The sequence below is a fragment of the Camelus bactrianus genome, chromosome 3, assembly GCF_048773025.1.
Source record: "Camelus bactrianus isolate YW-2024 breed Bactrian camel chromosome 3, ASM4877302v1, whole genome shotgun sequence".
Taxonomy (NCBI): Eukaryota; Metazoa; Chordata; class Mammalia; order Artiodactyla; family Camelidae; genus Camelus; species Camelus bactrianus.
Window position 1 is genome coordinate 28,418,635 of NC_133541.1, and position 26,715 is coordinate 28,445,349.

The 26,715-nt window shown below is 43.0% G+C and overlaps 1 protein-coding gene across 2 annotated transcripts in view; it reads left to right on the plus strand.

Moving 5' to 3' along the window:
* EGFLAM (EGF like, fibronectin type III and laminin G domains) overlaps positions 1–26,715 on the plus strand; it is a 161,849-nt gene that overhangs the window by 97,083 nt on the left and 38,051 nt on the right. For both annotated transcript variants that reach the window (XM_074357268.1, XM_045518164.2), the window contains exons 8-13: positions 13,849–13,964; positions 14,554–14,872; positions 15,530–15,630; positions 16,873–16,973; positions 18,818–18,962; positions 21,989–22,178. In XM_074357268.1, coding sequence (XP_074213369.1) covers positions 13,849–13,964; positions 14,554–14,872; positions 15,530–15,630; positions 16,873–16,973; positions 18,818–18,962; positions 21,989–22,178 — 972 coding nt within the window. The remainder of the gene's footprint in view (positions 1–13,848; positions 13,965–14,553; positions 14,873–15,529; positions 15,631–16,872; positions 16,974–18,817; positions 18,963–21,988; positions 22,179–26,715) is intronic.

Consider the following 26,715-nt stretch of genomic DNA (forward strand, 5'->3'; position numbering starts at 1 on the left):
TCTTTCCTTTATATGCATCACTTCACAGTTAATCTTTTCTGTTCTTTCCTTTGGAGCACTTCTTGCTTTTACATAATTTTCCATTGGGATCTTAGCATCTAAATCCCTGAATCACTTAGGTGCTCTGGTGAGAGACCAGGGCCCCAGTCGTGGTTTGGCACAGAGAAGGCTGTATATGAAATCAGCTTGACCCAGTGACAGGCCTATGAGGGGACGCAGCACATACTGGCTGAGCCTGATGCGTCTTGTCTGATTACACAACCAAATATGAAACAAATGCGTGCAAATGAGAAGCAACCAAGGGAGAAAAGATGACTTTCTAATGATCTCAAGTGTCACCAGGCTCCCAGCAGGAAACAGAAGCACATGCAATTAGGTAGATAAAGTGAGTTTAGAGAAGAGACTGTTTGCAAATTTGGGTGGTTGCAAGGAAACCAAGAGGAGGCAATTACCAGCTTCTGGAGACAGACAGGGAGGGCCATCCGGCAAGGGCTGTGTCCCATGACAACCTCCCAGGGTGGAAGTTGGAGAACAAATACTCTGACTCCTTCCTCCCACCTTCACTCCCCTGCAGGTGCCTCCAATGGGCAGGACACAGCAGGAAGCCAGGCAGGTGGGCTGCCCTGGGCCCCAGGCAGAGGTAGATCAGAAGGAGGAATCTACCGTGAGCAGCCATAGTATCATCTCAGATAGTAAGAGGATGGTGACTTTTAAATGGGTTGCAAAAATGTGGATTGTTTTTTGGTCTTTTGCTCGTAGAGAGCACAGCCTTATCTCTTCCATCTTTGCCTATTTAGATTATTTTCTTGAACATAAGAGATCATCAGGTCTCATGGCCCAGATTTGTTTACTGAGAGTTTGTAAACTAGTGGAGCTGGAAATTCAGCACATGAGGAAACTGAGGCCCAGAAGGTCTCAGAAACTTTTCCCAAGTCACCTGGTGGCAGAACCTGGGCAAGAGCCCAGTTTGGTGATTACCTTGTTTCAACTTGATACCTAATGTTAGCAGGATTCCTGTTCTCTAAGAATCAATGTCCCGAATTATTTTAAGACAGATCCACTTACTCTTTCAAACAAATATTTAATGCCTGCTCTGTTCCAAGCACTGTTTCAGATGCTGGAGATTCAGCAGTCAACAAACTAGGCCAAAGGAACCCCTTGCCTCACAGACCTTACATTCTGGTCAGGGCAGAAGTGAACAGGAAGAAGTATGGAGAAAAACGAAACAGGGATGGGGATGGGCAGTCAGAGAAAGCCTCCTGAGAAGGTGACGTTTCAGTAAGAAGGACAGAGTGAACTCTCTGGATATATATACCTGGATCAATTGATTTATCTATTAACGTATCTATCATCTAGCCATCCCCCTGGGGGAGAGTGCCCTAGGTGAGTACTGAGACCCCGATGCAGGAGCATCCTGGGGTGTTCATGGAAGAACAGGGGGTGCCTGTGTGGCCAGGTGATGGGGATGTGAGGGCGAAGAGGAGAAGGACATGAGGTCAGAGAGAGAAGGAGCTCATAGCTGGTGGAGGCTGATCAAGACCTGAGAGTTCATTGGAGGTCATTGCATTTTGCTTTTTCTCAGAAAGACACGGGAAGACTAGGGAAGTTGGGGGGCGGGGTGGGCTTGACTAGAGGGGCAACAAGAATTTACTTAGTTTTCAACAAAACCACTCTCACTGGCATGTGAAAGAAGGGTTGTAGACGGCCAAGGGCAAGAGCAGCAAGCCCAATGAAGGAAACCATTGCCATAATCCCAGAGCAGAAGTAGGTTTTTTTTTTTTGCTGTTGTCTCTAAATAGTAAAAGTAATCCATAATTGTTACGAGGAAAAAAATGAGCAACATAAAAAATGTAAAAAATCAAGACGAAAATGATCTCTAATCTCAGCACCCAGAGACAGAACCACTGTTAACATTCTGGTTTATCATCATCCATCATCATTTGGTTTAAAAGAATTTCAAAAAATCCAATATGAAATCATAGTACATATACTTTTCCTATGTGACAAAACACTGAACACAGCTTTAAATATAAATAAATACAGAGCCACGTCATTAATTTTAATGACCACAGTGTATTTCATTGTGAAGCTCTACCCTATTTATTTAACCAATTCTTTGTTGATGGACATTTAGATTGTTTCAATATTGTGTGCAGAGCTGGGCCACGTGACACTCCCCTGACTTACCTTTTGGCTTGTCCAGGAGATAGCCTTTCGCTGTCTCTGTGAAGGAGGGGCGGGTCAGGACTGTTAGTTATCTCTCTGCTGTGTTTATCGATGGATAAACTAACGTGTACAGCCCATTCATGATGTGGACGACGTCTGAAGCCCAACTGTCTTCCTGCCATTTCAACCGTTAGTGAATGTTTGATGGATACTACCCATACTGAAGCATGGTGTTCATACACGCTTTTGAGCCAAAAATCTTAAAACGAAACAAAACAAGCCTCATCAGCTGTAAGGATGAAACTATCCATTTTTGAAGCTCAGGTCTCAGTGGAAGTTTGGGTGGTTCTGGCTTCTCATTCCCACTTGCATGGTGAGCCAAGAGTGTTGCCATCTAACCTCAACCATAGCATCTGCCATATTTAAAAATGTGTGTGTCCATTATGGCCCAGTGAAATGTTTCTGCCATCAGTAGTCTTGATCACGTGGTCATGGAGGGCTTCCAGAGACCAACAGATTCTGAAGATCACAAAAATAAGGGAATAACCAACAACTGCTCCTTGGGAGGAAGGACAAAGACTGAGCCCCAGATGGCAGTAGTTCACAAGTCACCCAGCAGATGGCGATAGTTCACAGACTTTTAGAGCCCAAAGAGCCCTTTAAAGTCAGTTTGGAGTTCCTTGCCATGGTAGAAATGAGGACAAAACCGAGAAGTGCCATTACGTTGCCTCAGATGACTGAGTTCTCCCATGATTAACTAGTCCCACCAAAATGAGAGAGGGCAACTAATTTTAGATTTTAGTTTTTGCAATCAGAAAAAAGTTCACAAGCAGAAATTGAAATCTTCAGTGATTTGAGATCTTAATAATATGTGACTTATAATCAATGCTGAACCCTAATGGTAGAAAGAACTGAAGACAATAAATTTCTAAGATAAAATGAAATAAAGGGCTGTCAAATTCAGAAAGAACTGGAACAATGGAAAATAGAAGAATGAGATCAGAAAAGCTACCAACAACTTAAAGTTAAGTCAGACCTTTTTTGATTGTTTGTTTGGTTTTGCTTCATACATCACCACTGGCAATTATTTACATTAATCTGCAAAATGTCTTGATGATGCTCAGGAAAGGAAAGAATTTATTTTCTGAGTTGAGAGTGATTATTTCACTTGTTTAAACATTCATTTACCAATTCACTTTTTAAAATGTGTATTTAATGCCTGTAATATGCCAGGCAGTTTCTGGGTGCTGGGGTCTTAGCAGTAAGTAAGACAGACAATTTCTGCCCTTGTGGAGTTTATGTGTGGGAGAATCAGTCTCAGGTAGATAATAAAATGAGTGTTTATTATGTTATTATACATAAATAATGTGTCTTTAATGATAAGTGCTAAGAGGAAGAGAAGGGGTGAGAGGGTATAGAGGATGTGGGAGCTGCTGTTTGGGATAGGCTACCAAGGAAGCTTTCCCTTCAACAGAGATTTGAGCAGAGTCCCTCCTTAGGATGGGAGCAGCAAGTACAAAGGTCCTGGGGTGAGAGCAGGATTGGGATATCCTAGGAACAGTAAGGAACACGGTAAGTGAGATGAATGATGGGAAATGAGGTCAGAAAGGTATCCCGAGGACAGGGGTTAGATCGCATCCAATCTTGTAGGTTCTGGTGAGGCCTTTAGGTTTTATTCTAAGTTAGACGCAAAGATCTTAATGTGTTTTGAGCAGCAGAATGATCTGATCTGATCCACATTTTAAGCAGGCTTGCTATAGCTACGATGTGGAAATCAGCAGAGAGGAAGGAAGACCAATAGAGAGGCAATTTTATATTGTTCAAAGCCAACCAAAATCATGGGATTTGAAACCAGCAGGTGGTTTAAGGACCTAGCCAAATTTCCACAATTTTCTGATAAGGAACTGAAATATCACCAGATCATGTGACTAGTTCTAGGTCACAGTTAGTCACCATAGTGTTGCTAGATTCATGGGATTCTCTGTCCAGTGCTCCTGGCATTCCCTACCCACCTCTCTGAGCAGAGACTCCACTTGCATGTGTGGTCGGACCCTTCCAGGTAAGAGCAGTCTCACTTCTTGCCACCTGACACCGTTTCTCACCCATCTCCTGGATGCTTGTAGCTCCTTTTTCGAGCAGGGGGATTGTTGCTCCATGATCCCAAGTGGGAACCTTCCCCACGAGCTTCCTGAGATGCTTCTTCTGCTGTAAGGCTCTATGTCTTTCAGCCAGAAGTGCTGGGATTCCTTCTCCTCTCTCGGTGCCTCCAGGAACACCTTCTGACCCTGAACACGTGCTGGATCCTTCTGGACTCAGCCCTCGTGGAAATCCTTTGGTTAGACTGATGGCATTCTGTGAAGTCAGATAGCGGTCCGTAGGGACCTGGTTGTAAACCTGATGGAAATTAAGAAACTTTGAGGATCAGGCTTCTCAGATCTTCTGTTGCAATAGGCAACAGGATCTTTGTTTCAGACCTATTTTATGCATGTCTTAAAATCTGCCTGAATGCTCAGCATTATTTTGGGTACCACAGTGTATAGCTCTCAACTGAAGGTGACTTTTGCCCCCTATTGGAACACTTGGCAATTTCTGGAGACACTTATTGGCTGTCACAGCCGAGGGGGGGGAAAGTGCTACTGGTGGAGAGAGGCCAGGGATGCAGCTAAACATCCTACAATGTGCAGAAGAACCACCTGACCCGCCCCCCGCCCCCCGCAATACACACACAACACACACAACAAAAAGTGATCCAGCCCAAATGTCAGTAGTGCCGAGGCTGAGACACTTGCACTATAGGACAAAAGTAAAATTAGAAAATCCAATACTTGCTTAAAATAAAATGGCAATCAGGCTGGAAAATTCACTGGCATTCAAAAAATTAACTAAAGTGAAGAATTTTTATCAAACGTTTTTGGAATGCAGCCCACAGTAAGAGTCTACCATTTGCACAGCAGCCCAGCGCACACACACGTCTAGAAATACATGTGTGAATGTACAAATGCCTCACAAAGCAGTAGTCAGCCGTGCTAAATGCAGAGCTTTGTATTTTTTACATCATTTGGTTCCATTTTTTAAAAAGGTAGTCAGGCCCTAGTGAGTTGTTTTTAGTCTCTGCTAATGGGTTTGAAAGATGTGGCTTGAATAATACTGAATCAAATATATAAGGAAATTGAATACAGTTTCATATAGACTACATATGAGCACTGAAAGGCATAGCGTGAGGGAGTATTCTGGAGAGAAGTCACCAAAAGGATCAGTCCTTAGTTTCACAAATAGTTCTTCTGGCCACAGCCTTCTCGAAGAGAATTGAGCCAGTCTTTGCCTTCCGGGGTCCAGGATCCAGTCCAGTGAACAGGTGCAGGTGCCCTGCAGCATGGAGAAGGGGAAGGGTTGATTTTGTGGATCAGGGAGCTGGGAGCTGGATTGGCAGAGGTTCCATAATGAGGTGATGTTGGGTATGGCTGGTAAGAATTAAATGGGGAGTTCTCCAAAGGAACAGAGGGTGAGGAACAAGATACTCCAGGCAGAAAGTTTTCTGGGTTGAGTGTTGAGAGAGCTCTTTGAGGGTGTACAGGAGGCCAAAAGATACAGGGCTGCAGAGGCAGAAAGTAGAGCCCCCTGCACCCCCTGCTGGGCTAACGTAAAACCACCTTACTCTCCTGGTAAAGAGAAAGGCCACTCTCCTTATCCCAACATCTTCCACAGCCCAGCTCCAGCCAGCCTCTCTGCCTATGGCTCTTGGCTTCAGGGTGTGAGGCCTCCACCCCAGTAGATGGATCCCAGCCCTACCCACTGTCTCCAGGAGTCCGTCCCGCACTGCCCCAACCTCCTCTTCCCTTGCTCGGCAAATTTCAGCCAAGTGGTTTTTTCTCAAGGTGCTGGTTTCCAACCACTGCAGAAATTCTTCCCTCAGAGAGCAACCCTTGGCAAATCCACTGGATAATTCCATTCAGACAGTGAAGTCTCAGCGTTGGTGCTGCATGATTTTCTCTGTGATGGAGAAAGCTTTGTGATGCTTCAACGTTTAGAAACCCTCAGTGGCACCTCCGGTTCCTCTCTCTGTGTCTTGCTTTAATCCATATGCCACAGTATCTGTTTGAAAATGAGAATGGATTACTCTTGTTTTCATTTATTTTGAAAAGTTTTGTTGGGCACAATTAATCTTATGATCCAGAGAGAGGCTGGCTTGCTCTGTGACAGATGCTCTGTGGGGTTTTCAATTGATTGTTGGGTAGGATTCAGGGTCAGAGTGAGGACCAAAGCCAGGCTCCTTTCCCCAATTTCAGATTGGCTTGACTCTCCTGACAATATTCACAAAGTTGGGGATGTTTTCATTGTGACGGGATGAGAATGGGACCCGCTCTAGATCAATTATTCACCAATGGTCTCTTCTACAGTGTGGCTTCTTCTAAAGCCCTGCAGGCTTTTGAAATGCGAATCCATTTGGGATGTTTGAATTTTTTTTTAATTTTTTTCTTCCAGTTTTATTGAGATCTAGGTGACATACAGCCCTGTATACGTTTAAAGCATATAATGATTTGGCTTTTACATGTCATGAAAAGAGCATCACAATATGTGTAGTGAACACCCATCATCTCATATAGATACAAAACACAAAATTTTTAAAAATGGAAAAAAAAGTTTTTCCTTGTGATTGAAACTCTTAAGATTTACTCTTTCAACAACTTTCATATATAAGACATTATAAACTTTCATATAAAATAACAGCATGTTAATTTCATATATAATTAACATAGCATGTTGTTAATTTTATTTATCATGTTGTCCACCACAACCTTAGTACATAATTACCTTATAACTGGAAATTTGTCCCTTTTTACTACCTTCATCCAGTTCCCTCTCCTCTCACGCCCCACCTCTGGTAACCACAAATCTGATGGCTTTTTCTATGTTTGTTTTTGAAGCATAATTGACCTCTAATACTGTTAGTTCCTGTTACACAAGATAGTGACTTGATATTTCTGTACATTTCAGAGTGATCACCATGCTAAGTCAAGTTATGTATGTCCCCATACAAAGATACTACGTGACCTACAGGGTACTATGCTAAGTGAAATATGTCAGAGAAAGATAAGTACTGTATAATTTCATGTATATGTGGAATCTAAAAAACAAAACAAGTGAACAAACATAACACAACAGAAACAGCATGATAGATACAGATTAGACACTTAGAGCATTGCCATTGACCAGATTAAAGCCGAGGATTTTCAACAAACATTTATTTTGCATTGACCGTGTGCAAAGCATCCTGTAAGAAGATTTGGCTCTTATAGAAAACATTCATTCACTCACTGTCTTATCTAAGAAATATGTATTGAGTACCTGCTGTATACATAACACTGCTGGCCACTGTTTCAGCTGTTTAGAAATGTTTTACTTGCCTATCTAAATTTTACACCACCCACTCCACCTCCAGTCCTGAGCAACTGCCACAGAACAAGCCTGAAATTTTCAGCCGACCATGATGAAAACATGGCCTTGGGTGGTCCTGCTGTGTTCACAGCCGCCTCTCGTGTTATACTTTGCCTGTGTATCTCCTCCATCAGCAGGTAGTAGAGAAGCAGGTGCCTGACACCTTGGTTTATGGCCATCTGCTTTACTCTCCACAGCCCCATTATCTTTAGAAAGGGAGGCTCCAAGGGAGGAAGACAGAGTGGGTTGTGCTTGGTTGACTGGTTTATGTTCTTCAAAAGACAGTACTCTGCAGGGGTGATGCACAGTTGGCGCTTCCTCTGCATGTGCAGACATAAAGATGCAGGAGTCACAGAAGCTTTGAGATGAGTCACATGGTGCCTGGGGTGCCATCCTTCTGCTATGGTCAGATAAGAGTTTCACGAAACGTGATGAGCAGAAAAGAACAACCGTATATCTACCTGTAACTGTTCCTGTAGAGCTGCGCTCTCCCAACAGTCCCACCCCTTCCACCACAGAGATGTACCCCGGGATTAGTTAGTTTCATTCAGGTTGGAGGAAGAGAATCAGGTGGACTATTTGTGGGAAAGAGAGGAGCAAAGGACCCCATTCGGCATCCTTGCAGACCCTCTGCAGCCCTCTTTCTTTCTCCATTTTCTGAACCAGTTGGGAAATAAGACAACACGTTTAAAAGATAAAGAATCAAATGCCATTCTTATTTCTGATAGAGACTGGGTCAGAGAACATGGCTTACCCTAAGTTACAGGCTCCCTTTTGCCCAATCCAGACTGTGGAACCCACTTGAAGGAAAGTTTGGGTTTGCAGAGAAATCGCACCTGCTAGGTTGCAGCTTACCACTTGTCCAGGTGGAGCGGGAAGGTGGGAGGGACCAGATTTGCTCCAAATCCCTCCTCCCTCCTCCAGGTCCTTTGAGTGATTAGCTTCACTCAGTTCAGAAATATGAACCAAATGCTTCTACTCAGCACGTAATTTTCTGTCTCTACCTCTGTAGGGAGGAGAAAAGGTTGGACAAGGATGCGGCAGTATTTTGGGAAACTATTCTTTGCTGAAGCTGATTGCAGCTTCAGGAGTGGAGGATAAGTGTTCCTCTCTCATCATTGCTAAGAGTTGTTAAAAGAAGGGACCTGATTCAACCTGGTCCTTATGAATTAAGATGAATTCTAATAAATGATAGGTCACATCTTCCAGGAGGCTTATAATATTGAACACAAAGCTACAATCCCCATGCTGAATGAACTCCTTTTTTCTTTTTCATCCATGTAAGTAAAATACCTGAGTTATTTCTTTTTCAAACCTTGCTTGAAGTGACAGATGCCTGCAACATGTCTAAACCAAAAGTGTAAACTTTAAGGTCACAGAACGTTAGTGCCCTCAGGTCATCAAATCCAATCCCATTCCTTATTGGATTAGAAAACCCGAGACCTGGAGAGATTAAGTGGCTTGTTCAAGGTCACACAGTCATTTGTGTCCGTCCATCTCTCAAGTTTTGGATTCCGTGACCAGTGGTATTTCCAACTATACCATATTGATATATCAGAGAAACTCTCTATTTATGGGAAACCAGTGATGCCTTTATAAAAATAAGCATACACTTTTTTGTAAAATAAAAGTCATCCCTTAATTTATTAATAGAAATATGTATTTTGTGTATTTGTTTTTGTCATAGTGAAATAACCCTTGAACTTGTTTTGCAGTCAGTCAGTGGCTTGACTATTCTGGTTTTAAATAAATGACTCCTTTTTAATGTTCTCTTTCCCTAATTAACAAAGTGCCAAGCAGTGCGAGATAAGTTATGGACTTCAATTACAGTAACCCCAGGGTACTGGGAGAATCCTTAGCACTGGCTTGGACTATACATCCTGTGCTCACTTAGAAACAACATTGGTTAACTAATTCAGGTCAGCCATGGATCTGAGACCTGAAGTGGTGGAGCCAACAGGAAACAAGAGCAGTGAGCTTCATTCCAGATGTGTTCAAGTCGTACTATGTCTGGTACTCTCTCTGCTCATTTCCTTCCTACTTAAAATGGGAAATGACGATTAGCCTGGATGATTATGAGAGACAAGGAGAGATGCTGCAGAGAGTATTGGCATGCGGCATCAGGAGTTCAGAATTCTAGATCAGCTCTACCACAAATGAGCTGTCTCTCTAGGCAAGTCACAGGGACTCTCCAAGCCTCAGTTTTCTCCTCTGTAAAATGGACTTGTGCTAGCTGATCTCCAAGGTCTTTCTACAAAAGTCAGACTATCTTTGGCTCTAAGCCCTTGTGATTCTGTATTCTCTTCCCACCCTAATCTCACACTCTTCGCTTCCCCAAACTGAAAAGTAACCTCTGGCTTTAAGGAGATGTTATATAGTGTCAAACAAAAGCAATGAGTATAAAGACCAAAGAGCTTTATCCGTTGAACAATATATGCCTTATTTCCCCTGTCGAAATCAGAAGAGAATCTGAAATCATTTCCATTCTCATCATGGTACTATTTCATAGCTGTAGCAAGGAATCTGTGACCCTTTCCTTTAAGAGTTTCCTTCAAGGTAGGCTTCGGGGTGGGTTAAGTGGGGGTCTTGCCTTTTGTGTTAGTTAAATGGAGGGTGGAGAGGGACATTAAGAAGTCTAAAATTTGGTTTCTGCCCTCAAGGGGTTCACAGTTGAGTTGGGAAATACCAGGGCAACATTCCCAGGCCAGGAGTCCAGAAGGGGTAAATAACATGTTAAATATCCACTGACTCGATCAAACGTGGGAGATTATTCTGAGTCCATGGTAAGTGGCACCTGTTTGTGGGTAGATAGCTCCATCCACGAGGAGATGAAGGAATGTCCTAAGGGTCTTGGCCACTCTATCTTTTCTGAAGTCACCATTTTTTTTCCAGAAAAGTCTGCTATTCACTTTTTAAAATATCACTTGATTTTGGTATTTTGATGATACATATTCGGCTCTGTCTCCAAAGAATCGTGCAACTGGAAGGCTAGGTAGACAATGTATAAATATACGGGAGAGGGAAAAGGAAGGCAATGTGGAGAAGAGCATTGCCCCAAGTGTTGGGGTAAGAAAACACAAGATGTGTTCATTAGACAACTGGTAGACGAGGTTGGCCGTTAAGACTTTGGAACAGGGGAAAAAAGCCAAAACACAATTTGGAGTAAGACTATAAATGGCATGATGTAATCAAGAGAGAGACCAAGGATAAATCTAGCTCTGCTGTTTCCTGTCTGCATGCCTTTGAGGGAGTTATTTAATCTGTCTCGGTGTGTATCTCCATGTGGTAAAATGGGAGTAGTGATCTCAATTTCACGGGATTTTGTGAGGATTAATAGAAACAATCGATGAAGAGCTCCAGGCACAGTAAAAATGATCAATAAATATTAATTTTTATAAATCTCAGGCTCTTCTTGCCTCCACAGTGGCTTCTTCTCTTACAGGCACTGAAAGAGTGGCAACCAGATAAACTTGGCTTTAAGTTAGGCTCTGCCCACCACAAAGTCTTTGATCTTGGCCAAACCGCTTAACCTCCTTGACTTCAATTGACTCATCTACAAAATGAAATTCACCATGTTTCCCTTACAGAATGATTGTAAAGTTTAGAAATGGATTATGTGAAGCACACAGCAGTACCTGTCAGTAAGGCAGAAGTAGTAGATTTCAATTTAAAAAAAATTGATGGAAGAAGGGAAGAAAAAGAGTTGTGATCATTGGGGTTCTTGAATTCTCCACCAAGGAGCCCAGAAATCTATCTTGTAGGCAGTGGAGGGTCTTTGAAGATTTTTTTTCAGATAGGGTATTATAAGATGAAATGCAGAGAAACTTGACTTCGATGAGACTAGTACAAGACTGGCTAGAATGTGCAGAGGGCAAGGGAGAACACCCTAGAGGTACAGAGACCAACCTCCTGAAGCTAAAACTCAGCTCTCTTTATGCATGTGGTCCATAATTCTTTCATTACCAGAATGAATTCTTTCTCCTGAAATTCAATAATTCTGAAAATATGGGAGAGCCAGAGACAGAAATGGAAAGCGAGAAAGGGAGGGAAGAAGGAGACCCACAGGAAGAGAGGGAGAGAGGCAGGGAGAGAGGTAGAATGATAGAAAGATACAGAGAGACAAGAGGGGGAAGCTGTCTCCAGGGGCTCCTGGCTTTTTGTGTGAAGACACCTGGCTCACAGCTGTGCTCCCTGGATGCAGGTGGCTTAAGAGAATTTGCATTTAGGTTTAAATCCAGCATCAACAGGCTTGAATTTTCAGCTGATGTGTGGGCTGTTATGAATAAAACTGGGGAACTGGTGGGTGAGTTATCCCAGCTCCACCAGAGATGTGCCTGGTGCCTGAGACCAGCTCCTTCCCGCCTGCCTGCAGGTCACCTGCCAACCATGTTTCCATTTCCCTCTTCCTGGTGGTGCTGGAGGAGAGGTCTGGTCAGCAGCACACCCACTAAGCAGGCTTCCCACACTCCCTTTCTGTCATTTCCTTCAGTTTCATGTTTAATCTGCATGCTGTTTTGCTGAGAGGAGGGAGCGTTTGCTCTTGTGAGAAAGATGTTTGTCTTACCTTATTCTGAAAGCAGGATTGTCTTTAAGTTCGATTTATGTTTTTAATATCATTTTTCTTTGTTTTTTTAAACAAGTCATCCCATAACTAATAGGCATCAACAATCCGCAATAGTCAGTTTCTGTTGCCAAAATTGTTACAGCCATAAAGCCTGGTGCCTGGTGTGCCTGGAGTGGAGAAGGCAGCTGGGACCTGTGCTTACTCAAACCCGCCAGGAGGAAATGGGGGCGCTATGGAGCAGCACTTTGAAAAACTCATCCTGAGGGTAGGGCTTCCTATTCCAGCCTAAGGGAGGAGGGCTGAATAAAAATGTTAACTGACCATCTCTCAAAGAACAAAACCCTGTATTGTCTGTCCCCTAAACTCTTTTCTCAGCCCTACCTTCCAGTTCTGAAAGATCCTGTTGTCCAGCTAAGATCAATGGAAATGGTTGACCCCCAAGATGGCACACGGGACCCCTTTTCTTTCTGGGTATGGGAGTGTTCGCTCTAGTGTAATGTATCTTTCTCATTTTAAAGAACTTTTAAAAATAAAGTATTTCATACATCAAAAGGATATATATACTTTTATGTATATTGTTTTTATGTTACATAAAAACATAAAAATAATATAAACACTTACATGTAAGCACCTATATTAAGAAATAGAACGTGATAGAGTACTTTCCGAGGTCCCCATGTGTCACACCTCATTCACAACCCTCTTCTAGCTTTTCCCAATTTTTTTTTTTGTCATTGTCCGACTTTTCGTAAGAGCTTAAGCTATGCATACAGTCGGTCCTCCATATCCAGCTGCGGTTAGTTGAATTTGTGAATATAGAACCCGCAGATACCAATGGCTGATTGTACTACACCATTTTATATAAGGAACTTGAGCATCCACAGATTTTGATATCCACAGGGGTCCTGTAACCAAAACCATCCCTCGGATACCAAGGGAAGAGTGACAACTGCATATGTATCCCTAAATAATTTATAGTTTCTCTTGCTGTTGACTTCTATATAAATGCTATCAAACTGAATATGTTCCTTTGCAACTTGCATTTCTTGCATGAAATCATATGAGACTAAGCCATGTTGATGCATTAAATGCCCATTTATTCATTTCCCCTGTTATATAGTATTCTATTATCCATTCTCTGTTGACAGATCCTTGGGGTGTTACTGCTATTACAAATAGCAAGTTTGGTGGGGATTTTTTTGTACAGAATTACAAATTCTGATGCCACAAGTGTGTTATGCACGTGTCTTCCGGTACACATGCGGAAGAGTTTCTCCAGATTTTGTAAGTTGGGGTGAGACTGCTGAATCAAAAAGTATGAATGGTTTCTACTTCATTAAATATTTCCAATTGTTTTGCAAAGTGAACGTACCAGTTTACACACCTAACATCAGTGTTTTGAGTCTCCATTGACCCCATCCTTGGTTATATTTTTTATTTCCTGACTTTTATATTTGCCAGTCTTGTCAGTATAAAATGATAGCTGTTTCTTTTATGAAATTACTTATGAAATGAAATGTTTTTCATAATTTTTCTCATTAATGCTTTCTCTTCTGCGTTGAATTCCTTGTGTGTTTCGGATACATCTCCATCCACTCAGTACAGCTCAGTGTATGATTGAACTGGGATAGGAAAGGGAGCGAAGGCATGTGCTGACTGCCGTGTGCTGCTTTTCTCTGAAGGACGTGAGGAATCAGGAAGTGGACACTATGGACCCCATTACATAACCGACACTGAAGTCAGTGAGGATGATGATGGATTCGAAGATGACTTAGATTTGGATATTTCCTTTGAGGAGGTAACAAAAAGTACTGCTTTTATAATCTGGGTGGTTTTGTTTTCTTGCTGAACAAGGCAATTTAATCAATAGACCATGAACATTTTACTTAAAACTTACTTACATTGGCCCATTTACTTTTAACACTTATTTATTTCCTCTGACTTTTAGGCTCCAGGTGATCATAAATTAACGGTGACTAAGTACCTACCATGCTGTTCTGTAGTCAGCCCTTGCCTGCTGTCTTCACAGCTGGCTAAAACAAATTTAGATTTCCCACCAAGGGCAGCTTTATAACGTCGGGTATTATAAGGAAATGAACAATTCCTTGACAAAGCAATGCATCTTTGTGATAGTGAAATAATAATAAATTATATGATATCAGCTTTACCACTGACCTTTCTGTGTAATACAGAAGAAGATAATTAAAATCCTTGAGGCTCAAGTTCTTTATCTGTAAACTGGGGGTCAATACTATTTGCCCCATCTACATCCCAGGTTTTTGAGAAATATCAAAAGTGACCATGTTTCCATAATCAACCATAATAAAAGTAGTCTAATTACTGTGCTCTGTGTTAATCCTGAACTTCTTTTTCTTGTCTGTCTTTAGGTTAAACCACTTCCTGCTATCAAAGAAGGGAATAAGAAATTCTTGGTAGAATCCAAGATGGCACCTAGGTCAAACCCAATGACCATTTCTAGGCTCGTCCCCCTCACCCCACCATCTCTCCCTATGACTACTGTGGCTCCCCAGCCCACTCCAGTAGAGAGGAAAAGGAAGAACAGTGTGGCTCTGATGCCCAGGCTCTTTGACATGTCTTGTGATGAAACCCTCTGCTCTGCTGACAGCTTTTGTGTTAATGACTACACCTGGGGGGGCTCTCGATGCCACTGCAACCTGGGCAAAGGTGGTGAGAGCTGCTCAGAAGGTAAGCCCTTGGTGGGGATAAGAATATGGTGGTAGGTTGGCCCCTATTGGGAGCCAGAGGGCAGCTCTGCAGTCCACAGATGGTGCCTTCAAGCCCTTTTTCTAAGATAAGCCCCTTCTTCCAATTTTTAGTCATTAAATTTGCTAGTTAGCTATACAGGGCAAAAGTGGGGCAACTTCCATTGCTTCTAGTTAGATAGCAGCCCTATTTCTATGTGCCAAACATGTAGTCCTCTAGGGGCAATTACTAATCATCCTGATGGCACCTTGGGGGTGGGCTTTATTTTGATCACACCTCTACTGAACAAATGCAGCAGAACATGTGCATGAAGGTTAAGAAAGATAATAATTGAGCCAACTTACATTACACAGACGTACAGCTGGCAGTCAGGGGTCAGTGGCCTTAAAGCCATTGATTTTTTTTAGGGTGGCATGTAACCATCTCCAAAGGTCCATTCCTCCCTAAGAATTTCAGAAGCTCAGAGTCCCTAGGAGTGAGAATCCTAGGGGTAAAGAGTGGTGAAAAGAAGATATTAAGCTAGGTTTAACAGACTCTCAGGGGTTTTCACTTAGTGACATTCAGGCAACGGTGTGTATTGATCTTTGCATTTGAAGAAGAGAGGAAACAGCATTCTTTTATTGTCTTTCTCTCTTTCAGATATTGTTATACAGTATCCTCAGTTCTTTGGTCATTCCTATGTAACCTTTGAACCTCTGAAGAACTCTTATCAGGCATTTCAAATTACTCTTGAATTTAGGGTAAGACGGATTAATCGTTCAATGAGTGCTAATTGGACACCTTCACACAGCAGTGTACTCCGTCCAATGGAGGAGGAGAGGGCGAGGGGAAGCAGGGAGGTGAACCTGTTCACAGGGTCTTGAGAATGATGGGCACATTTGCACACTCAAGGGCGACAGCAAGGGGAGGGTGAGTTCCGTATGTTACTGAACTCTGGCAGAATGTGTGGGTCCCAGCCATGTTGTTCATGTCAACTGAAAAATAAAAATGCACGACCTACAAGTTGAGAATTATGTTTTATTCGGTGGACTTGCTGAGGACTTAAGCCCAATAGCTCTGAGGGACTGTTCCCTAGGCTTAAGTCCTCAGCCAGTCTACCAAATAAAACATAATTCTCAGCTCTTAGGTTGTACGTCTTTTATTCCAAAGGACACTCATAATAGTGATGCTTTCCAGGTGAGGATTTCAGATGGCATAAATCCATTCTTTTTCCCATCATCCCATTTAAAGGGAGCCCAGACAAGCTTCATTATCACAACTGCACCTGGACAAATAGAAAAACTGCTATATCCAACCCTGGCATGCAGTGAGGACCTAGTAAATGCTCTCTGATCTGAATCAGATGCAGGTCTGAATTGAGTGCCTTCAGCTTAAAGTGATTCTTTTGGGTATCTCAGATGATGTGAGAAGGTTTGGAGATATAGAAACAAATCTCCTTTGAGGTCATGGTCAAAGTATTGAGGATCCCTTGATCTGTCCCAGTCTAGGACAGCCAATGTGGGTGAAAAACCAAACTAGTCTATCAGTTGGGTTTTTATTGTCAGGTTCTCCTAATGGAAGGAAAGAAGCAAATTTGCGTGGGAAGTAAACAAAATAAAGCAAAAAAAATAGGATTCTCTTTGGTGAGACTAGAATTTGAGGAGCATGAGGACAGCGTCTGTGTGACCGTGGTCTTTGTGCACATGGTTTCCCTGAGGCTCTGCTAGTGGAGCCACAGAGCCAAGTAAATAAAGAGTGGGGAAGATATGGGGCCGCCTTCCTCTCGCCTCACTGCTATTCCTCACACTCTGTTTATAGCGCTGCCATTTGTTTATTGAAGATGAACTGGGACTAGGTGCCTTGGAAATAATTGGAGTCCACATGCTTGTAAATAGGACTTCCATGGAGATGCTCAAGTTTCACATTCATAAGTATTTCCCGGTGGCGCTTCATGGAAGAGGAGATGGTCATTGTGTGTGTGGCTTTTGTTTGTCTACTGACAGGCAGAGGCGGAGGATGGCTTACTGCTCTACTGCGGGGAGAGTGAGCACGGGAGGGGCGACTTCATGTCCCTGGCGATCATCCGGCGCTCGCTCCAGTTCAGGTAGTTCCTGCCAAAAACCCCTTGGATTTTTAATACTACCCTACATTATGTTTCCCTTTTTATAGTGTGAATAAAATCTCTACAGGATGGATGCCTATAAACAAAGGAACAGTGTGTTTAAGATGAGCCTGGACCAGTTTACTGAACACTGGGGTATCAGGATTGCAGGGTCACTTCTGAAACTTGAGTTTTGGAACCTTGTAACCATTGGTTCATCCAAAAGCAAATGTTTCCTGAGTCCCCACAGTGTACTTGGCACCACTGTAGAGCCTAGGAATTTGGTAGTGAGCCAAAGCAATTAAGTCCTTTCTGTCCTGGAGCTCCGGTGGATGTGATGGAAGGAAGGCTGGGATCTCCTCCTTGTCCCCGTGGTAGACATGGCTGAGAGCCACGGAGAGCAGAGAGGCACCTACAGCCTCCCAAGAGTTCCCAGAAGCTCAAACCCCATCCCTGTCTTCTCTCAGGGCTGTGGTGGGCTGTTTGGCTTACCTTCTCTGCCCTGATCCGAACACACCTTGGAAGCCACCTTTGGTTTATGTGTGGTTTCCCAGAGGTAGAGTTTTGTGGAGGTATGAGTGCTTTAAGCACCCGCATGGAGGTGTCCACAGCACCGGTTTGAGAACGACCAGTGGGGATCAGCCTTATGCTTCTGCGTGGTGCACTGGTTAAGGTTCTGCTGGTGCCATGCTCCTGCTGCCTGACCTTCAGTGAATGAATTAACCTATCCAAGTCTGTGTTCCTCCGAGGGTTATTGTGAGGATGAAATGTATAACACATAAAAAGTGCTTAGAGCGGTTCCTGACCCCTAGCAAGCAGTCAGTAAGTGTCAATCATTAGTGACTTTTGATTATTTCAACACATGAATTATTTGGGGTTAAGTTGGCAAAAACTGTCGAGCATCCCACGTGGGGTAGAAAATGGTCTGACTGACGGGAGGTTGAGGTCAGCCAGCAGGATCTGGGGCAGGGGCTCTAACCTTGTGGGGTCTACACTTGGAGGATCTGACAGACCCTCAGTAGCCCTGGTGGTTATTCGCTGGCAGCAGCTGTCCAACTCTGCAGTCCTGCTGTGTGATTCTGACATCCCCTTCTAGGTGAGCCTGGTCTGCAGTGGGATCCTCTCAACCCCATTCTACTCCACTGAGGATCAGGAGATAACAGGAGGCCATGAGAAGCGGGCTGCCGTTAGTGCAAGTCCTGATAAGGACCTCACCACCGGCAATCTCAGGACCGGTGAGGAGGTGGCACGGTGGCTGCTTGGAAGTTGGCCGGAAAGGGTCAGAATTCTAGATGTCAGGCATAGTGACCAGTGGGCACCCCAGGCCATACAGGAAGTTGGGGGAAAAACAAAAATAATGCAACTGTCTGAGAATGTTCCTCTTCCACCCACACCCCACTCTGAGCCGGAGCCTCCTTGGAAACCACACCTGCACTGGGACCCAGCTGAACACAGATGGCGGTGCTGGCCAGCTTGCCAAAAGGAGAAGACTCTCTCTCTCTCTCTCTCTCTTTTTTTTTAATTAATATCGCTGAGCCTGTCATTTGGGATTTGTGGGAAGTCCCCAGAGAAATCCCTGGAAACATAATGACTCAAACTCTAATTCTCTGCACCTTGAATTAGATTCAAACGTCTGGTAATCTCTGAGAAGGAGAGGGAGGACCCCAGTTGCCCACGAGTTTCTAAACTGCAGAGAAAATCAGGTTAAAGGAGGCCTTTATTCGTAAAGCTAACTGAACAGACTGGCTCTCAAAGAAGCCATTACCCTGGAAGTGATGTCCATGGGGTCTGAAAACATAGTGAACTGGTTGATCTAAGAGTCTTCCTTTCCTTTTCTTCCCCCACAGATTTAACTGTGGAACTGGGGTTGCCATTATCATAAGTGAAACCAAAATCAAACTCGGGGGCTGGCACACGGTTACGCTCTACAGAGATGGGCTGAATGGACTGCTGCAGCTGAACAATGGTACCCCGGTGACAGGCCAATCCCAGGTGAGTGCGACCTTACTCCCTGCCCATCCACCCGGCACCTGCTGTAAGCACCTTGGGAGGGTCCCACAACAAGAGAGCTGGCAGACGTGGCAGAAGGGCTGTTTTTCATGGTGAACCCGTGTGCCCCTACTGGTCTTTCCACTCTAGGTGGGCTTTCCCGGCACACATCCATCCCACATCTACCAATGCGGAAGACTGAATTTGCTAGCATCGTGGCCGTGGGTGCACAAGGACATGCAGGAGGCCTTGTGCCGGGGATATGTTCTCTTTCTACAAGGACATCAAAGCCAGGGGTGGAGGAAAACCCACATTGGAAGAATAGAAGCCATTATTAGTGCCAAACACAAAGCTTGCTTTTAAGGCAGGGGTGTTGCAATCCTGTGGCTTTAGAAAATCATCCCGAAAGGTTCACTTGGTTCAATATGCAGGAATTATCCATTCATCCACCTTTTTTGGGGGCCATGATTATAGGAAGTGGTAAAACAATTTAACTGGTGGGCTACTCAGCAAATCACCTAGGTATTCACATATTTGTCATGTTCTGAGCAATTTTAGGACTGTATTTAGAATAAAGAGTTTGGATTAGCAACCTGCCAAGGAACCCAGCCTGTAATTATAATCAGGCAGGTGTCTGTATTCTCTGAGGAAAAATGTAGCAAGAAAGCCTTTGTGTATATGGATATAAGTTCTCCTTCGCTTGGGCTCTTCACTGTTCTTTGCTGACAAGACATGTTATGTAAAGGGTTATGACTTGCTGATTAAAAGAAAAGAATAGGGAAAAAAAATCTCATTCATTTGGATCCCACTGGTTTTGAAGGAATCCAAATAGAGTGAATGTAAATCCAAGAAGATCACTTATGCATATATGCATATATTCCTAAGGAAGGAAAAGACCAGAAAAGTGAACTGCAGAGCCACAGAAATGCCAGAACAATAGGCCTAATGTGATTAAAATTAAATTTGATAGAAATAAAGAAGCTTTGAATTTGGGTCCAAAATACTAACATGAATACAGGATGGAGAAGCTGTAACAGAAGCAACACATTTGAAAGTGTCTTATGGTTTAAAACAAGGAAATTCAATAAAGGCTAATAAATAGGGCCATGTGGTAACAACAAGCTAAAGAAATTATGGGTCACATTAATAGAGGTATAGCATCTAGAAAAAGGGAGGCAATAATCCTGTTCTATTCTAGTGTTATAATTTGCAGTGCTCTAATTGTGATGGTGACTCTAATCCTCAGAGAGGATTGCATTTGGAGTCAATGATTTTAATGAATACAAGAATTAATTGTAAGCATTTAATTTTATGGATACTCAGGGCAACATCTACCTCTCTACTACTAGGACTTGCTAAGCAAGTTGTATAAGCAGGACTGCCAATGTGGAATGTTTAATAAACTCTCTTGGGAGATACTCTGTTTTAAGTCAGGGTTTCCCCAAAACAGACCTGGGATAAGGAGTACTGTGCAAATGATGCATTAAGAAAATTCTCCCACAGGAAACTTGTAAGGGAGGGGATTAAGATGGAAAGGGACAGGGTGGAAGTCAGCAAGAGTAAGATCTCAGGCAAAGTTCATAGGTCTGGCTTCAGCCTGATCCCACAGGGGAGCTCTGGAATGTTAATAGTACCTCAGAGTGATCCCAACCCAAAGTAAGGGAATTGGACTTTCACACTTAAGCACCCAATTACAAACTGTTAAGGGCTGTGCGGGGGGAATGCAAACTCCAGGGCACCACCAGCTTTTTGCATAGGCAGGCAAAGCAGGTTCCAGGGGCCCAAAGACAACCCCCTCTTTGGAGGAAGGTAAAGGCCAGACTCGAAGACTACTGATGAAGTGTTGTGAAAGGAGCCTCAGAGGAAGCACCCACCCCAACAATGCACTTGACACTTCAGAAAAGGAGGAAAGGATTGAGCTGTCAGGCTCCTGCTGTGGTCCTGGATCAGGGAACAGGGCCAGGGGGTGAATATGGGATCCAGAAGGAGTAATTCCTGAGGATCTTGATGAAATAAGCCAACAGGGGACTCAATTCATCTAACAAAAGCTCTATGCTGGTGGCTGGCAAATAATTAATCCTGGAAATCCATGGTAAGTGTTTTAAAGCTGCCTAGCTCATATTTAATATACTGTTTACAAAGATTCTTGTCTATTCATTAGAAAAGATAAAGCAATGGTTAGATGTTTTACTTGTTGATAACAAAAGTATAAAGGGTAAAGATTACATTTCAGTGGTTTACATTCTGAAAGTTTTCTAACTTCCGGCAGCAAACCTTTTCCCAACCTCCTTCTATACCCTTTAATCCAAACAAATGAGACATTTCTGTGACACAAAAACAAATAACAAAGGGCACCTTAATTTTGTCCCACCTAATGTTCAGCTCTGTATTTTGGAACCTCAAAATGTACAATCCAGATTGTGGTTTGGTCTAAGATTGGAAATGACCCTATGTAGCTATGATAACACTTTAAAAAAAAACTGTATCCATGAGCAAATTTGAAAATATTTTGCAACCTCAGTCTTGGCAATTTTCCTCTCCCTCCCAAATGCCTTTTGCGGGATATAGTATAAAGGTGACTAGGATGGTAAAAAAGGGTAAGTGTTAGCCCATGTACACACAAAATTAGTATTATTATTATTCTTTTGAGACACAGAATAGCCCTATGACCCATCCAAGATACACGGTAAATTGGTGTCAGGACTGGAAAGAGAACGTTTTTTTTTTTTGGATGCCCAACATAATACACTGCCTGTTGGGTTGCTCTTGGCTCTGACCTACCTTCCCTTCCCTTCTAAGCATTCCAAAATCATCCTTTCTCGTAACACCAACCCCCTGAGAAGCACTCTGAGTTTCCTATAGTTAACTGTGGGTTTAATTTTCCAGTAGGGTAATGACTTAAAGATAAATATGGATGGAAGAAAACACTGGGGCTACAAACTGCATCTTAACCATGTCCCTCATGAAAATCTGTTATGTTTTAGCTTTTGACTTGGCTTAGTGAGTTGTGGTTTCCACCTTTCTTAAAGGGCCAGTACAGTAAAATTACCTTCCGGACACCTCTCTATGTCGGTGGGGCTCCCAGTGCTTACTGGTTGGTGAGAGCAACCGGGACAAATCGAGGCTTTCAAGGCTGTGTGCAGTCACTCACTGTTAACGGGAAGAGAATGGACTTGAGGCCCTGGCCACTGGGGAAAGCACTCAGCGGGGCCGATGTAGGTAAGGGGTTGCCCAGTGGGCAGGGTACTCTTGTGGGATTGCCTTTCTGGTTTGGGCCGGGGAGGGGAGCAGCTTCATGGGCTGCAACCCTAGGTGGATGGTTAATGCAGAGCTTCAGGAGGGAGGTGGAGTTACAGGGTGAGCTTGGTGCCCTGCAGAATGATGACCTTGAATATGAACATCAAGACATGCAAATCATACCAGCTGTGCATCAGACCCTCGGTGGTGTCCTGCTGCCATCGTTGCCCCCTTTGTGGAACGTGGCGTGGTCTCATCTTCCAAGGCAACAGCAGTTCAGTCCTTTCACCCTGCCTCGCCCAGTCCAGTGGAGGAGCCAACACAATAATGTAAAAACATCTTTCGTACACTCTCTGCTTCTAAAAGAAATGGGCACATTCTAATCTGTGACCACTGTGCCAAACACGTCTTAAATGCCTTCTCGTTTACTCCTGACACTAACTCCAGGAGACAGAAACTGTTATATTTATTTTATGCATGAAGGCACTGGGGTTTGTAAAATTAAAGAACTTATCCAAAATAGGGCAGAACTAGGATTTTTTTCCTATTTTCCTTTTTTTAAATTAAGACTTTAATAAGACTTTATTTTTTTGAGTAGTTTAAGGTTCACAGCAAAATTGAGGGGAAGGTACAGAGATTTCCCATATGCCCTCGGCCTCCACACCTGAAGAGGACCCCCCTCCCCCTATCAGCACCCCCCACCAGAGGGATTTGTTACACATTTGTTACAATTGATGAACCCATTGACACATCATCATCATCACTCAAAATCCAGAGTTTACATTATGGTTCATTTATAATGTTTTTTATTCTATGGGCTTGGACAAGTGTTTAATAGCATATATCCATATTATGGTATTATACAGAATACTTTCACTGCCCTAAGAATCCTCTCTGTCCTGCCTGTTCATCTCTCTTTTCACCCCATCCCAAACCCCTGGCAACCACTGATCTTTTTATGTTCTTTATAGTTTTTGCCTTTTCCAGAATGTCATATAGTTAGAATCATACATTACAGAGCCTTCAAAGATTGGCTTCCTTCAGTTAGTAATATGCATCTAAGTTTCCTCCATGCCTTTTCATGCCTTGATAGCTCATTTCTTTTTAGCACTGAATAATATTTCATTACCTGTATCTACCACAGTTCATCTGTTCACCTGCTGAAAGACATCTTGGTTGCTTCCAAGTCAATTATGAATAAAGCTGCTATAAACATCCATGTTCAGATTTTTGTGTGGACATAAATTTTCACCTCTTTGGGGTAAATACCAGGGAGCATGATCGCTGGATCATACAGTAAGAGTATGTTTAGTTCTGTAAGAAACCCCCAAACTGTGCTCTAGAGTGACTGTACCATTTTGCATTCCCACCATGAACGAATGAGAGTTCCTATTGCTCCACATCCTTGTTAGCATTGGATGTTGTCAGTGTCCCATATTTCGGCCATTCTAAAAGGTGTGTAGTGAAATCTTGCTGTAATTTGCATTTCCCTGGTGAGTAAATAATGTGAGCATCTTTTCGCATGCTTATTTGCCTTCTGTATGTCTTCTTTGGTGAGGTGTCTGTTAAGGTCTTTGGCCCATTTTTAAATCAGGTTGTTTGTTTTCTTATTGTTGAGTTTTAAGAGTTCTTTACACATTTTGGGAAACAGTCCTTTATCAGATGTGTCTTTTGAAAATATCTTCTCCCAGTCTATGGCTTGTCTTCTCATCCTTTTGACATTGTCTCTTACAGAGTAGAGGTTTTTCATTTTAATGAAGTCCAGCTTATCAATTATTCCCTCAAGGATCATGCTTTTGGTGTTGTATCTAAAAAATCATCGCTTTATTCAAGGTCATCTAAGTTTTCACCCATGCCATCTTCTAGGAATTTTGTAGTTTTATGTTTACATTTAAGTCTGTGATCCACGTTGAGTTAATTTTTGTGAAGGGTGATTCACTTTTTTTTGGTAGGATGTCCAGTTCTAGTACCATTTGTTGAAAAGACTAGGATTGTTTTTGAAGCAATAAGGACATTTATTCCATCACAGAAGGCAGCAGATAGATAATTCTAAGGTTGGTTAATGCAGTGTCTGTTTTAGTCAGCGAGGGCTGTCATAACAAAATACCACAGGCTGGGTGTTTTAAACAACAGGAACTTATTTCCTCACAGTTTCAGAGGCTAGAAGTCCAAGATCAAGGTGTTGGCAGATTTGGTTTCTCCTGAGGCCTCTCTCCTTGGCTTGCAGATGGCCGGCCACCTTCTCACTGTGTCCTCACGCAACCTTTTATCTGTGCTTGAATCCCTGCTGTCTCTCCCTGTTCTTAGAAGGACACCAGTCAGATTAGATTAGGGCCCACTCCCATGACCTCATTTAACCTTAATTACCTCCTCAAAGGCCCTGTCTCCAATTATAGTCACGTCGGGAGTTAGAGCTTCAATCTACGCATTTTGGGAGGACACAGTTCAGCCCCTAACAGTGACGCAATGATATCAGAACCCCGGTTCGTGTCTCTTTGGTTCTCCTGCTTTTCACATGTAATTCCAAGATGGTGCCACAATTCTGAACATCACATCCTCATATGACATTGTTTGGGCAATAAATAGCAGGTCCTTTCCTTGGGTCACTTTTTTCACCATCTTCAAGGTGTTATTTTGAAAGAACACTTGGTGAACACCATGTACCCACTGCCTAGATTCTACCACTAACATTTTGCCACATTTGCTTTGCCATATATGAACCTATCCCTCCCTCTCTCCATTCCTGGATCAGAGCTAGGATTCGATACTCAAACTCCAGGTTTGTTTTATTTATTTGTTTGTTTTATACCTAATGTTAGTTGAGCACCTACTACAGTTAGCCACCATTCTAAACTGCTTTAATCTTCTCAGTATTCCTATAGAGTAGGTGCTAAGATTAGCCTTAGTGTTTGCAGATGAGAGCTGGTGATACAGAACAGTTAAGTAATTTGCCCAAGGTCACACAGCTAGTAAGTGGCAGAGCTGGTAAGTGGTGACCTCAGCCGTCTGGCTCCAGCACCTGCCCTTTTACCCACATCTACCACATCAAAGGCTCCCGAACTGCCTTTGAATTGCTTCCTTCTACCCTTCTAACTCCAAAAGGTGATACCATTGTTAGAATGACAAAAGAGAGAGTTTGCTTAAAAGAAAATGATTACTAGCCACATGTTATTCCCTACGTGACTTTTTTCCTCAGTTGATCATTTAGTCAAAGCAAACAAACAACCGTAATGACTAAAACTATTAGAAAGGCACCCAGTGTGGTAGGATAATGTCTCCAAAATTCCTCTTCTGGGAAATCAGAACGTTAAGAGCCACTGGTTCCAATAGCCATCTCTTGTGGTATTGAAGAGCCAGCACTCTGAAGGCAGATTGCCTGGATTTGGTAAATCACTTAACCTTTTAGGGACTTGGGTTCCCCATCTATAAATAGTATGCCTCATATAAGATGATTTGTCTAGATGCACTGTGGTGCATGTAAAGAACTTAGAATAAAGCCTTGCAAATAGCAAACGTGTTGTGAATATTTCCTATTGTTAATGTCATTAATATTGACTCCACCCATCCACAGGGGAAAAGTTGCTTCTTCTCTCTTCTTTGAACTGACAGGGAAACAGCCCTGCAGGACAGATTTGGCAGTCTTGAGGCTGCAGTAACCTCTCACAGGTAGTTAAGAAGTTACAAAGTTGAGCAAAGGCTGATTTCTTGACAGCATTTTAAATTCTCCTTCGGTGCAATACCAACCTCTCCATTGAGCAGATGGATAAGGAGGGCCACCTTGCTGGCTCTGGGCTCCCTGGGGGCAGCAACTGGATTATTCAATTTCTATGAAACTTAATGGCAGGCCTTGGTCACATGGCCTTTCTTTTATTTTTCCCTATTTCTCCACCCCCCGAGGTACAAGAACGGGGCTGGCTGTCCTTCCTCACCCTTCATCCTTGCTTTCCTTTCTGTGAGTCTTCCTGAAATGATTCAAGTTCTTATAAGTTAAATGCAGTCTCACCCCGGGGGAGACTGAACTCTTGCAAACAGCAGTGCATTTTTGGTGGAGATACAGGCTTCTGGAAGAGGGTGACCACAGTGGCACGTCACGACTCCTAGGTCTGATCTTGAACTTGGTATTGCGATCTTCAACTACAATTTTTTCTCTGTCCCACCTCCCCACTCTTACTAAACCTGTTTCCAAGGGGCCTTTCATTACTCATCCCCTCCCACTTCATCTCCTTCACTGGACTATTTCCATCTATTGGACTCTCTCTGAACTCACATTCTAGAACAGTCAGCAATCTCAGTGAAATTTTGCATTCTCTGGCCCAGCCTTTTCTTTTATTATTTCCACCCAAATTCTCAGACCTAAACCACCACCATTCATTTTTTCCAATCCTGCCTTGGTTCTCCACTCCCTGCTGGAGCAAGGTCACAGAGTCAGCTTCCCAAGTTCTTTGAGACTCAAGAAGTCTGCAGTGGCCATGGGTCTCAGTATGCCTTGTCACTCTCTTACTCATCTTTCTGCAGGAAA